At 42.3% G+C, this 12,250-nt stretch overlaps 1 protein-coding gene across 3 annotated transcripts; it reads left to right on the forward strand.

Annotated features, from left to right (window-relative positions):
- The first annotated feature begins 653 nt into the window (after positions 1-653).
- Positions 654-10,393, forward strand: CCDC43 (coiled-coil domain containing 43). Of its 3 annotated transcripts, XM_036341734.1 has the most exons (6): positions 654-894; positions 2,445-2,532; positions 4,195-4,330; positions 5,626-5,737; positions 6,888-6,982; positions 8,828-8,965. In XM_036341734.1, the coding sequence occupies exons 1-5, from the start codon at positions 691-693 to the stop codon at positions 6,978-6,980; spliced, it is 633 nt and encodes a 210-aa protein (XP_036197627.1). In that variant the 5' UTR covers positions 654-690; the 3' UTR covers positions 6,981-6,982; positions 8,828-8,965. The 3 variants fall into 3 exon arrangements, with proteins under 3 accessions (XP_036197627.1, XP_036197625.1, XP_036197626.1); XM_036341732.1 differs by lacking the exon at positions 6,888-6,982 and having other exon boundaries at positions 8,828-10,393; XM_036341733.1 differs by lacking the exon at positions 6,888-6,982 and having other exon boundaries at positions 5,626-5,684; positions 8,828-10,393.
- The last annotated feature ends 1,857 nt before the right edge of the window (positions 10,394-12,250 follow it).

A 12,250-nucleotide genomic window follows, 5' to 3' on the forward strand; every position in this document is an offset into this window, starting at 1 on the left:
GACTCTGTGTCCCAGTTGCCTTATCTTCAATTAGTGGACGATGAAAGCATCTCCTCAGGGTTGCTGGAAGGATTACAAGAGACAATGCATCAGAAGCTCTCAGCACAGTGTCTGGCAAAGGATAAAGTGTTGAATGACTGAAAGAAATGACTTGAGGTTGCCTGTCCATTTATCGAGCACCCCCTATAGGTCGGGCTCTGCGTTAAATACAGCATGTTAAGTGCAGAGAAGCAATCGCCACACACAGGCGTGGTCTTAAAACAGGCGGCACGGAATCAGGAAGGTTTCCTGAAACCTGAGTCTTGTTAGGGCAGCAGCTTGAAAGCTGAGTGGGAGTGGGAGGTGGGCCGAAGCGCTGGAATCGAAGTGGAGTTCCAGTCCTGTTATTAGCTGCTTGACTTTGGCCAAGTGACTGAATCTCCTTGAACTTCCCCAACTGTAAAAAGATCTGCTAAGAACACCCGCCTGCCGGGGTTCCAGAGACACGACCTGACACTGTTGGCCAACGTGCGCTCTATTCCGAAGTTACCAAACGCCAAGGCGAGTCACTATGGACTAGAACTCACTATGGGTTCTACGCTCCGCGTGCAGGAGCGAGTTTCCTTTGTGAGCATGCGCAGTGCGCCCGCGGCGCGGCCCGTCAGGCACTGCGGTAGGCGCCCTAGGGATTGGCAGGACCCCGACCCCAAGATGGCGGCGCCCAGTGAAGTGGACGCACCTGCCTCCGGCGAAGGCAGTGGCGAGGGCAGCTGTTTCGGATCCTGGCTGGATGGACGGTTGGAGGCGCTGGGAGCGGACCGAGCTGTTTACGGCGCCTACATCCTGGGTGTCCTGCAGGAGGAGGAGGAGGAAGAGAAGCTGGACGCTCTGCAGGGCATTCTCTCTGCTTTCCTGGTGAGAAGCCCCACTCATTGCTGGCCAGCCCCCGTTAGGACTTTGTGTCCCGTTCCCCACCCAGAGTCCCAGAGGATTGGTGGGTCTTACCTGGGAGAGGACTGCTCTTCTGGAGTTCCGGGCCATGGGGAAGGGGGTGACCCCCTCTCCAGGGTTTGGGGAACCAGGAAGGTTATAGGTCCTTAGACGAATGGCTTTCCCTTATTCCTGGGGACAAGGCTCTGTCGGATGCCCGTGGGTGAGTATTCGGAAGGTGTTGAAATGTCTAAATCGGAGTTTTACCATAAACACCTAACGACCAGTGTCATTCCCACCCGTTGGCAGCGTGCGGAGCGGGGAGTAAAGTGCTCTGGGTGTGTGTCTGTCCTTTAAGAGGCAAGTGCCCAGCACTGGCCCCTGACAAAGGCCTCTTTCGGTTCCTATTTTGGGGGTAGAGGTCTTTCATGCCCAGGCAGAACTGAAGCAAATATTGTGCTTTACCCTTTGTAGTATTTACAAATGCAATAGTCATTGTTGTGTTTGGGGGTGTGGTGGGGTGGGGGTGGGGGGAGTGAGTTGGAGTTGGAATAAAAGATCAGAGTTTTAAAAAAGAAAGATAAACTTGACACTTACTAGTAGCCTCTCAGAGACAGATTCAAAAATTCAGAAATGTGTGCTTTAAGCTGTGTTTCAGTAGTCAGTTACCAAATTGTCTGCTTTTCCTCATTTCTGTTGCCTTCATCTCCACTAACACGTGGTGAAAGGGTAACGTATTAATCAGGTACGTGGTTGCAAAATAACACTAATGCAGCTGTCCCAGAACATCCTGGCTAGTGCCCCCAGCGCATGGTCTGGTGAGACCGGCTTACTTATTTTTGGGAAAGTCTTAACACAACTTGTGATGCAGCTCATAAGGTCAGTGGAAATACAACACAGCACAATAAATTCTTTTCTTGGGCCCTGACATTATAGGTTGTAGAGGGAAAGAGTAGGAGGTAAGCAATTCAAGTTAGTTTTTATTTCCAGCTGGGAAGTTTCTAATACTCCATGAAAAAGAAGTTGATGTAACTTGGGTACCCATTGGTACCAACTCCTTGACCTCTTTTTTTCATGGTGTCATTATTTGGAGCTGTATGTCTGCTGATTAAGACAGGCATGAATTTGCCTTAGACAATTAATAGTCTCTTGACATGAAGGTGATAAACCTTGAAGAACATACTGAGTTGAGTATATCGGCCAAAGAAGAGTTCACAGAGGAGAAGGGCTTTGACGTAGGGAACAGGTTGTTGCTCCAAAAGAATGAGGAAGACTGCCCTGAGTTGTGGGAATTCTTTCCTCTGGATCTTGTCAGGATGGAGTGGGTGCTTTTGACCCAGCAGGTGTGGATTCTGGGACTCGCACACAGGATTACTTCTGCGTCCAGAGCCTCGGAGGGAAACGTACTCTCTGTTGTGTGGCTCCCAAACCCTCTTCCTGGTTTCTTCTCATCACCAGCTATGCTCTCTGCATAGGCTTTGTTCAGGTTGAGGGGACCCTAGGAAATTAATTAATTGATCTTCTTTTCCAACCAGGAAGAAGATTCCCTTCTTAACATATGCAAGGAGATTGTGGAACGATGGTCAGAAACTCAGAAAGTTGTCACCAAAGTGAAAAAAGAAGGTAGTTCTGATGTCTAGCTTGCATTGTGTTTTCCAATAACCTTTGCTGTCAGGGAGAGTTTTCAGTTTTCTCCATTGAATACTCATTTTCCCTAAGGTAGTTTAACCTGGCAAACAGCTTTAACTTTTTAACTGAAATTGGTTTTTTCCCTTTGCTACTTTTTCACTTCAGCTGACCACAATTATCTTCATTGTGATTTATTCTTTTTTCTTTTTAACCCTCTTTCCACTGCCCCTTGTAGATTTGCATTGCAGACACAGGATCATCTTTTTTATATTCTCATTTCATAACACAAATTGTGATTGGTCTTTTGCTTTATTCAGCTAAACCCTTAACCCTTTAAAATGAAAAAGAAGTGAGTGAATTTACTCAGCATTAGGATGCAGAAAACTCAAATAATTAAAGCCAAACTTAAAAGAATCTATTCTAAACTATCTACACTAGTAGTTCTCAGTCTTTGCTGTATTTTAGCATTACTTTATTTACTTTTAAAAATGCTAGTGCCACCCTAGCCGGTTTGGCTTACTGGATAGTTGGCCTGGGGACTGAAGGGTCCCAGGTTCAATTCCGGTCAAGGGCATGTACCTTGGTTGCAGGCACATTGCCAGTAGGGAGTGTGCAGGAGGCAGCTGATCGATGCTTCTCTCTCATCGATGTTTTTAACTCTCTATCCCTCTCCCTTCCTCTCTGTAAAAAATCAATAAAATATATATTTTTTAAAAAATGCTAGTGCCTGCTCCACACCATGAACCAGTTACATAAACATCTTTGGCTTTAAGTCCCAGGTGTTGGTATTTTTTAAAAGCTTCCCCAGATGATTCTTTTTTTTTTAAATTGCCTGAAGTTTTACATATGTCTCCTTTTTCCCCGACTAACCCCCTCCCCAGCCATTCCCACCCCAAGGGCAAGCCCCCACCACCCAGGGTCTGTGTCCATTGGTTATGCTAATACGCATGCGTACAAGTCCTTTGGTTGATCTCTAAGCCCCCCACCTCCTCTGCCATTTGTCTTCGGACCTATTTTTGTTCATCAGTTTATGTTGATCATTCTATCCCACATAGGAGTGAGATCATGTGATATTTATCTTTCTCCGACTGGCTTATTTCACTTAGCATAATGCTCTCCAGTTCCACCCAGATGATTCTAATATGCAGCCAAGCATGAGAACCACTACTTGACACTATTGCCTCCTTCTTTGAGAATGGAGAACATAATAGTTGATTTTCTTTTAAAATAATCCAAGAACTTCACCTGGTATGATTATCGTCATGAAAGGGAGCAGCGTAAGTTGATTGTAGATTCCTTCTGAGGTTTCTGGGTTGAGAGGGGAGAAAGATGCATGTTTAGAGGCTTAATTTCCTATGGTTTTAATGTAGTGCTTTTCAACCTCTTTTTTTTTTAAAGCAGTGGAACTTCAATATAGAAAACAAGTAAAAGCAGGGCTGCTCTGATTGAAGACAGATACGAGACCTAAAGCCTGGCCTGCGTGGCCTTCCCTTGCCTTCCTCATCGGCACCTCCTTTGAACCCCAGGGCTCTCAGGAGTCAGCAGATGCCATGGCCTTTACTCCAAGCACTACCTGGGTGGACTAGTGGTTCGGTGAGCTTGTTTTTTCTCACATACAACCTTGTTGTCCCTCTCTCCCCTTCCACCACCTCCCAGATGAGGTACAGGCCATTGCTACCCTAATTGAGAAACAGGCGCAGATTGTGGTGAAGCCCAGGATGGTGTCAGAAGAGGAGAAGCAGAGAAAAGCTGCCCTCCTGGCCCAGTATGCTGATGTGACAGATGAAGAAGAATATCCTTTGTGGAGTCTCAGCACCATTTCCTGTGGCTCAAGCCAGAAGCGTTTGCTGGTTTATTATGAGCTTTGGGAGGCTGCCAATCCCCCTCTGTAGCTTAATTTTCTCTAAAATGGCAGTGATCTGTGGCCTTTTGTGGGTGTGAGGAATGAAGTTGGAGTAGCTGACACCAGACTTACATTTTTTATAACATAGTTAAGTATGTTTCTGAAAACCTCAGTGTGAAACAAATAATGCCTTAGTAAATAGGCCATTTATGTTAGAAAATAAGATATAGCTGTGGTTCTTTACTTTCCTGTGCAGTACCATGTAACTTACTGCACAGAAAGTTACACGTTCCTTTATAGTCTTTATTTCTTTCACAGTTGATAAGGAAAGTGATGCCCAACAAATGGATGGGTGATCAGAGACATTCATGTAGTTAGTGGTAAAACCAGGACTGGAACCTGGGTATTTTGGGGTAAAGGATTCCCAAATTTGGACCAGTTTCACTTGAAGCCCAGGGACCACATAGTTAAAAGCGAGACTGAGCCCCGAGTAACACCAGGAGAGACCTGGAATTGGAGTGGACACTGCGTGAAAAGACAGTGTTGCTGGCAGGAGCAGGCTGTGTTCCCTGTGACTGACATTTGTTTAGGCAAAGCTTAAGCTTCCTGAGCCCTCTTGAATGGAATGGATATCATACCAGAAATGTCAGCCGCCTAATCATGAGTTTAGGAAAAAATTCCTAGGCTCTTTTGGGTCAGCTTCTCTTCTAGTTTCTCCTCATGATTTTTTTTGCTAGGTTGGCAGAGCTATGGTTCCAGTTACAAAATCTCATTTCTTGGGCTGTAAGAGAGTGCTTTAAGCAATGGTTTTCTGGGGGACCTGTTAAAACGCAGATTACTGGGCTCTATTTACCAGATTTTCTGACTTAGTTAGTAGATCCAGAATCAGGCCCAAGAATGTGCATTTCTACCAAGTTTCCAGGGAGTTCTGGGAACCACACTTTGAGAACCACTGTTTTAGAGGCCATCTCTTCATCCCCTGGCTTCCAGGTGCTGTGGCAGTCCACCCACCAGCGTAAGTTTCTCTTCAGCCTCCAAGAGATAAGGATCTTATGGAAGCTCTGAACAATCTTCCCTAAGTTGAGACTTTTAAAGATGACGCTCCTGGGTTACCACCACATCCCTGACAGTGTCCTTCCATTCATTGTGCCTTTCCTACCCATCAGTTTATTGAATGTTTTCTTACGTTGGGTTGGGATGCGCTAACCTTTGTTTTCCATCTGATTTTCCTTAACATCACTTACCGAAGCAGATGAGAAGGATGATTCAAGTGCCACCACAATGAACATTGGTTCTGATAAATGTATCCTTCTCTGTGTCCATCCCCATGTGCTTCTCCACAGAATCCTCTTGAGGGTCAGTTTTTATTTTGCTGTCATTGCTGGGGCTCTCATGTCAGGCCAGCATTGTGAGCCCCATTTCTAGTACAGCCCTACGTGGTCAATTTAGCAAGAACTTGCCCCAAAGAAGACATGTTAACATGTACTGTGAGGGGTTAGCTTAGAGGAAAGATTTCTAAGGGAAAATCAGAATCTGTACTCTCTGGATACAGCCCTGGTTTCCCAGCACTGTGGAAGCAGTTAAAATAATATTGGAGTTTTGGTCTTTGTCCTCAAAGACCTTATTTGTTGGTAAGAGAGCACAAACACCAGCTAAAAACACAGAGGTGAGGTGGGAAAAAGTAGGTTTACAGTTGTGAGTACTCAAAACACAGAGTTTATTCTTTTTTTTAATCCTCACCCGTGGGTATGTTTTTATTGATTTTAGAGAGAGAGGAAGGGAGGGAAAGAAACATTGAGTGAGAGAGAAACATTGACCAGGTGCCTCCTGTATGTGCCCCAACCTGGGATTGAACCCATAACCTGTGTATGTATTTGCCATGACCAGGAATTGAACCCAAGACCTTTTGGTTTGTGGGACGATGCTTCAACCAACTGAACCACACCGGCCAGGGCCAGAGTTTGTTTATTTTAAAATACATTTTTATTGCCGAAACCGGTTTGGCTCAGTGGATAGAGCGTCGGCCTGCGGACTGGGGGGTCCCGGGTTCGATTCCGGTCAAGGGCATGTACCTGGGTTGCGGGCACATCCCTAGTGGGAGGTGTGCAGGAGGCAGCTGATCGATGTTTCTCTCTCATCGATGTTTCTAACTCTCTCTATCTCTCTCTCCCTTCCTCTCTGTGAAAAATCAATAAAATATATTAAAAATAAATAAATAAATAAAAAATAAAATACATTTTTATTAATTTTTAGAGAGAGAGGAAGGGAGAGTGAGACAGAAATGTTGATGAGAGAGAAATATTGATCGGCTGCCTTCTGCACGCCCCCTGCTGGGGATGGAGCCGAAAACCCGGGCATGTGCCCTGACCAAGAATTGAACTAGTGACCTCTTGGGGCATGGGTCCAGGCTCAACCACTGAGCCACATTGGCTGGGCCAGAGTTTATTCTTTATTATTTATTAGTATTACAATTGTTAACCTACTTTCCCCAACCTGATATGGACAGATTGAGACATATGTACTAAGGAAAGCCCCTAAGAGCAGAATCACTTACGAGAAGCTTCCCAGAGAACGTGGATTTAGAAATCCCCCTTCATAAAGGTGAGAAATATGGTGGATTATCTGGGGGACCTGGGTAATTTAGGGAGACATTTACTTTAAAGCACTGAAGCAGAAAAGGTTTTGTTTTTTTGGTTAATCCTCACCCGTGGATATTTTCTCCATTACTTTTAGAGAGAGTGGAAAGGAGTAGGGGGTAGACAGAGAGAGGGAGAGAGAGAAAAAATTGATGTGAGAGAGACATCAGTTGGTTGCCTCCTGCATGTGCCCCCACCAGGGCTGGGGATCGAACCTGCAACCTAAGTGTCCTTGACTGGGAATCGAACCCAAGACCCTTCAGTGCATGGGCCAACACTCTAAACATGGATCCACATTGGTTAGGGCAGAAAAAGTTATGTTTTAAGAGTAGAGAAGAGCTTATCTGGTAGTAACAGGTTGTGTTTTTAAAGTCATAAGAAATGAAGGGTAAAGTTTTTGGCTGGGTATTTTCTAACTGTGGCTAAACTTACTATTTTATAAATTCAGAGTTTGTGGTTAATAGAACATGGTTTCATTAATGCTTTAGTGATCTAGGAAAACAAATTGATATAATAAGATTAAACAACTTAGCCAAAACCGGTTTGGCTCAGTGGATAGAGCGTCGGCCTGCGGACTGAAAGGTCCCAGGTTTGATTCCGGTCAGGGGCATGTACCTGGGTTGCGGGCACATCCCCAGTGGGGAGTGTGCAGGAGGCAGCTGGTCGATGTTTCTCTCTCATCGATGTTTCTAACTCTCTATCTCTCTCCTTTCCTCTCTGTAAAAACTCAATAAAATATATTTAAAAAAAAAAAAAAAAAAAAAAAGAGTAGAGAAGAGCTTATCTGGTAGTAACAGGTTGTGTTTTTAAAGTCATAAGAAATGAAGGGTAAAGTTTTTGGCTGGGTATTTTCTAACTGTGGCTAAACTTACTATTTTATAAATTCAGAGTTTGTGGTTAATAGAACATGGTTTCATTAATGCTTTAGTGATCTAGGAAAACAAATTGATATAATAAGATTAAACAACTTAGCCAAAACCGGTTTGGCTCAGTGGATAGAGCGTCGGCCTGCGGACTGAAAGGTCCCAGGTTCAATTCCGGTCAAGGGCATGTACTTGGGTTGCGGGCACATCCCCAGTGGGAGATGTGCAGGAGGCAGCTGATCGATGTTTCTAACTCTCTATCCCTCTCCCTTCCTCTCTGTAAAAAATCAATAAAATATATTTAAAAAAAAAAAAGATTAAACAACTTATTTTACTCTTCAAGCATTTTAACAGTGCTAAGTACATAATAATTTTGCCATTTATATTAATACTCTGTTCACTAAAACTAGCATAGATACTACAACAATATTCTGCCATTGAATGATATAGGTACTTACTCTAGAATGAAATTTTATTTTCATAAAATACTTAAGTCTGAAATAGATTTTAAAAAAATATATATTTCTTTATTAATTTCAGAAAGGAAGGGAGAGGGAGAGAGAGATAGAAACATCAATGGTAAGAGAGAATCATTGATTGGCTGCCTCCTGCATGCCCCACACTGGAGATTGAGCCGACAACCCGGGCATGTGCCCTTGGTCGGAATCGAACCCAGGACCCTTCAGTCCACAGGCCGACACTCTATCCACTGAGCCAAACCGGCTAGGGCTGAAATAGATTTTTATTCTGAGGGTTAGTTTTTAACTTTTGTAATGATAGTTGTAGGATTTCCCATTAGACCAAAGATAAACAAGGATTAAAAAAAACAACTAGGAATAGGTAGAAAGTATTCAAGACTCAGCATATAGAGTAAACAGCAAGAATGAAGAGAGAGAGCAGTAGCTGGGCCTGTGTGACCTCTGCCCTAATCCCTTAACTCATTGTAGTTCTGTTCCGAAATACCAATGTGGAAGATGTCCTCAATGCCCGAAAACTGGAGCGAGACTCGCTTCGAGATGAGTCCCAGAGGAAGAAGGAACAGGACAAGCTGCAGAGGGAAAAGGACAAATTGGCCAAGCAGGAGCGCAAGGACAAGGAAAAGAAAAGGACACAAAAAGGGGAGCGAAAGCGATAACCTTGGTCAACTCTCTTCTTTCTCCTCGTGAACGGATCAAAGGGAGAACTGGTTGTGCACATGCGTAATTTAAGAGAAATGAGAGAACGTTGCAGAGTGGTTTCTCACGGCATTTCCCCTTTCGTTTACATGGTCAAAAGGAAAGTCACAAACACTTCTAATTACAAAATGTGCCATGTTTCTGTGGTGGGTATTCCGATTGTTGTAGTTACCAGTACCAAAGATCTGGAGTGGGGGCAACCTTTCTATTTTAGCACCGAAGTGCTGTGCTCCTTTTGGCCACTTTCAAAAGTCTTCCCTCACCTTAGATAAACTAGCAGGAGTATTCAGAAAGTTGACAGTTACAGTTTTTATCCTGAAGGAGCAGAATCATGACCACTCCTTCCCTGAGATGAAATGTGGGAGTATAAATTGCTTCAGAAGTACTATTCACTCCTAAATGTATTGTTTTAAGATTCAAATAGAAAGCTAATGAAGACTCAGACTTTATGTTGCATGGCAACAAACTAGGAAAATGAGAAGAAATTATTTGATGGATGTTCTAGATTTGAGAATTAAAAAAAAAAAGTACCCTATGGGAGGAAAGGAAGTATCTTTTTAAAGTAATAATAGTTATAATTTTCCTCTAGGATGTGATTTTAAGAAGGGTGTGTCAGTATTGTGTGCAACGATATCATTGTTAGCTAGGTTCCTCTTGATTGCTAGTAGAGATTTTAGTCCTGATTTGCCCTAAAACACGTATAAAGACCTGAGAATTACAGGTTTAGAGGAACTGCCTTTTCAGGAAGAAACACTGGAAATCTCTGTTAACACAAAGATATTTAAGAGTGTACATAGTAGGTGCTCAACAAATTAATTGAGTGAGTGAGTGAGTGGGAAAATTGCTTGGGAGAGTCAAAAGTGAGCAGGAACTCTCCATTTCTACTTTTGTCACAAATTACATTCAATTTGAAATCAGGCCTTTCTCCTTCAGGCAAGACTGTCAAGAAGTCTGAAGAGAGCAATTTCCCCAACAAAACAAAGATATTTTATACCAGGGGTCAGCAAATTACTGCCTGCAAGACAAATTTGGCCTAGTCTGTTTTTGTATGGTGCAAGCTAACAATGGATTTTATGTTTTTAAAGGGGTGATAAAGAATGTATGACAGAGACCTTTTGTGGCTTGTAAAGCCTAAAATATTTGCTATCTGAACCTTTGGAGAAAAAGTTTGCTGACCTCTGTTTTATACCATTGAGATTAACAAAAGTTTTTACCTTTGTGCAGAAGGTAAAAAGCATGGTTAAGGAAAAGATGTATTACCACTATACACTCCTATAACCGTGGCATCCGCAAAATTAAATAACCTTTTTAAAAAATAAACTTTATTTAAATCAGTGTCTTCTGATTTATTCTGATTCTGTTCAGCTCCCTATGGAGATGAATTCTGTGCTTAGGAATGTGTTGAATTTTACTTTATGTTTAGCCCTAATAGCCTACAAGTAGAACTTCCTGAAATCCATAAATTCTCTGCCTCAGTTTTCCTTTCTGTGAGGTTGGGTATTAGGAGATCAGAAAGATTACCTTGTGTTTTGGAAAGTCAGTAAATTGGTTTTGAAGTACTGTTGGAATTTTAGAGCTTTATGTGGCAGCAGCAATAGCCTGTGTTTACAGATAGCGTGTATTTTAATTTAGTAAATCCTTATTTTTGGTTGATTCTCACCTTGATTGGGTCTCTGGATCAGAGTTGGGTTATATCCATGGACCCCTGAGGGGTACTTGTTTCAATCTGCTATAGCATCAGTTAATTCTTTCTTCTGGGATGCTATTATGTATGCATTAGTTTGGTGTTTATGATCATTGGTGTTTGGCTGCATTGCCAGTCCTTTAGTTGTTTGCTAGCTCATCTCTGCTCTTTTAAAGTGGTATGGCACAAGCCCGTTTAGACCATGGCATGTTGTTCTTTGGGTTCTTTGTGTGGAGTTAAGCAGAAGCTTCCATGGTTTTTGATTAGAGCCCCAGGGCTGGCAATTTTTGGAACCCGTTAATGTCTTTTGGCTCAATGTATGTTAAGTGTACACTTGAACTAATGTTTAAACAGAAAAAAAAGATCAGCTCATTAGGCTTATTTATTTTTTTTAGTTCATTAGGCTTTAAGTTTATTCATTTAACTCAAGTGCTAACAATCCTTTCCATCTAAAATGTTCAATATTGCAAAAGACAAATTTTAAACAATATCACATGGTATGATTGATACTTTAAAGCCACATTTGGGATTTCAGTAATAATTCCCATTCAAATGGGAAAAACACTGATATAATTCAAGGTAGTTTTCACTCACTTTTATAAAAAGTACTTTTCCTATTTTTAAAAAATCTTTATTGTTGAAAATATTCATAGGTCCCCCCTTTTCCCTCATTGACCTCTTCTAGCTTATCCCTAGCCCCTACCCCAGGCCTTTACCGCCCTATTGTCTGTGTCCATGGGTTATGCATCTATGCATACTAGTTCTTTGGTTGATCTCTTCCCACCCACCTACCCTTCCTCACCTTCCCTCTGAGGTTCAACAGTCTGTTCCATGCTTCTATGTCACTTTTTCTAATTTTTAAAAAATTTTGAGTATATGCCAAATTCTTTTCGATTAGAAATGATGGGAGCATCAATTTTACCAGTTTCACTACAAGTCTTGTGTGATATTAAGTTTATAAAGTTTTCATAGGTTGTAATTCAGAAATACAATACATAAGAGCCATCCATTAGCAGGTATACCATAGAAAGGGACAACCAACTAATATGAGAATTATCTACAGGGTGACATGATTAATGAAATTTCAAAGAATTTTTATGTTTGGTTTTTGTTAATGGACTAATGTTTCATTTTGACCACTATCATGTCAAAGCTTCCCCAGAATTTTTACCCTAGTTTGCCTGGATCAACATAAAGTAGGAGCAGAAGTTTCATCTTGAAGGAGGTAAGGTTAGATTAAAAGATAATATGAATGATATTGGTTTGTCTACCAACATTTTAAAAAAATACATTTTATTGATTTTTTACAGAGGAAGGGAGAGGGATAGAGAGTTAGAAGCATCGATGAGAGAAACATCGATCAACTGCCTCCTGCACACCCCCTACTGGGGATGTGCCTGCAACCAAGGTACATGCCCTTGACTGGAATCGAACCTGGGACCCTTGAGTCCGCAGGCCGACGCCCTTATCCACTGAGCCAAACAGGTTAGGGAGTCTACCAACATTTTTAC

Source organism: Myotis myotis, unplaced genomic scaffold (genome assembly GCF_014108235.1).
Source record: "Myotis myotis isolate mMyoMyo1 unplaced genomic scaffold, mMyoMyo1.p scaffold_m19_p_17, whole genome shotgun sequence".
In the NCBI taxonomy this organism is placed as follows: domain Eukaryota; kingdom Metazoa; phylum Chordata; class Mammalia; order Chiroptera; family Vespertilionidae; genus Myotis; species Myotis myotis.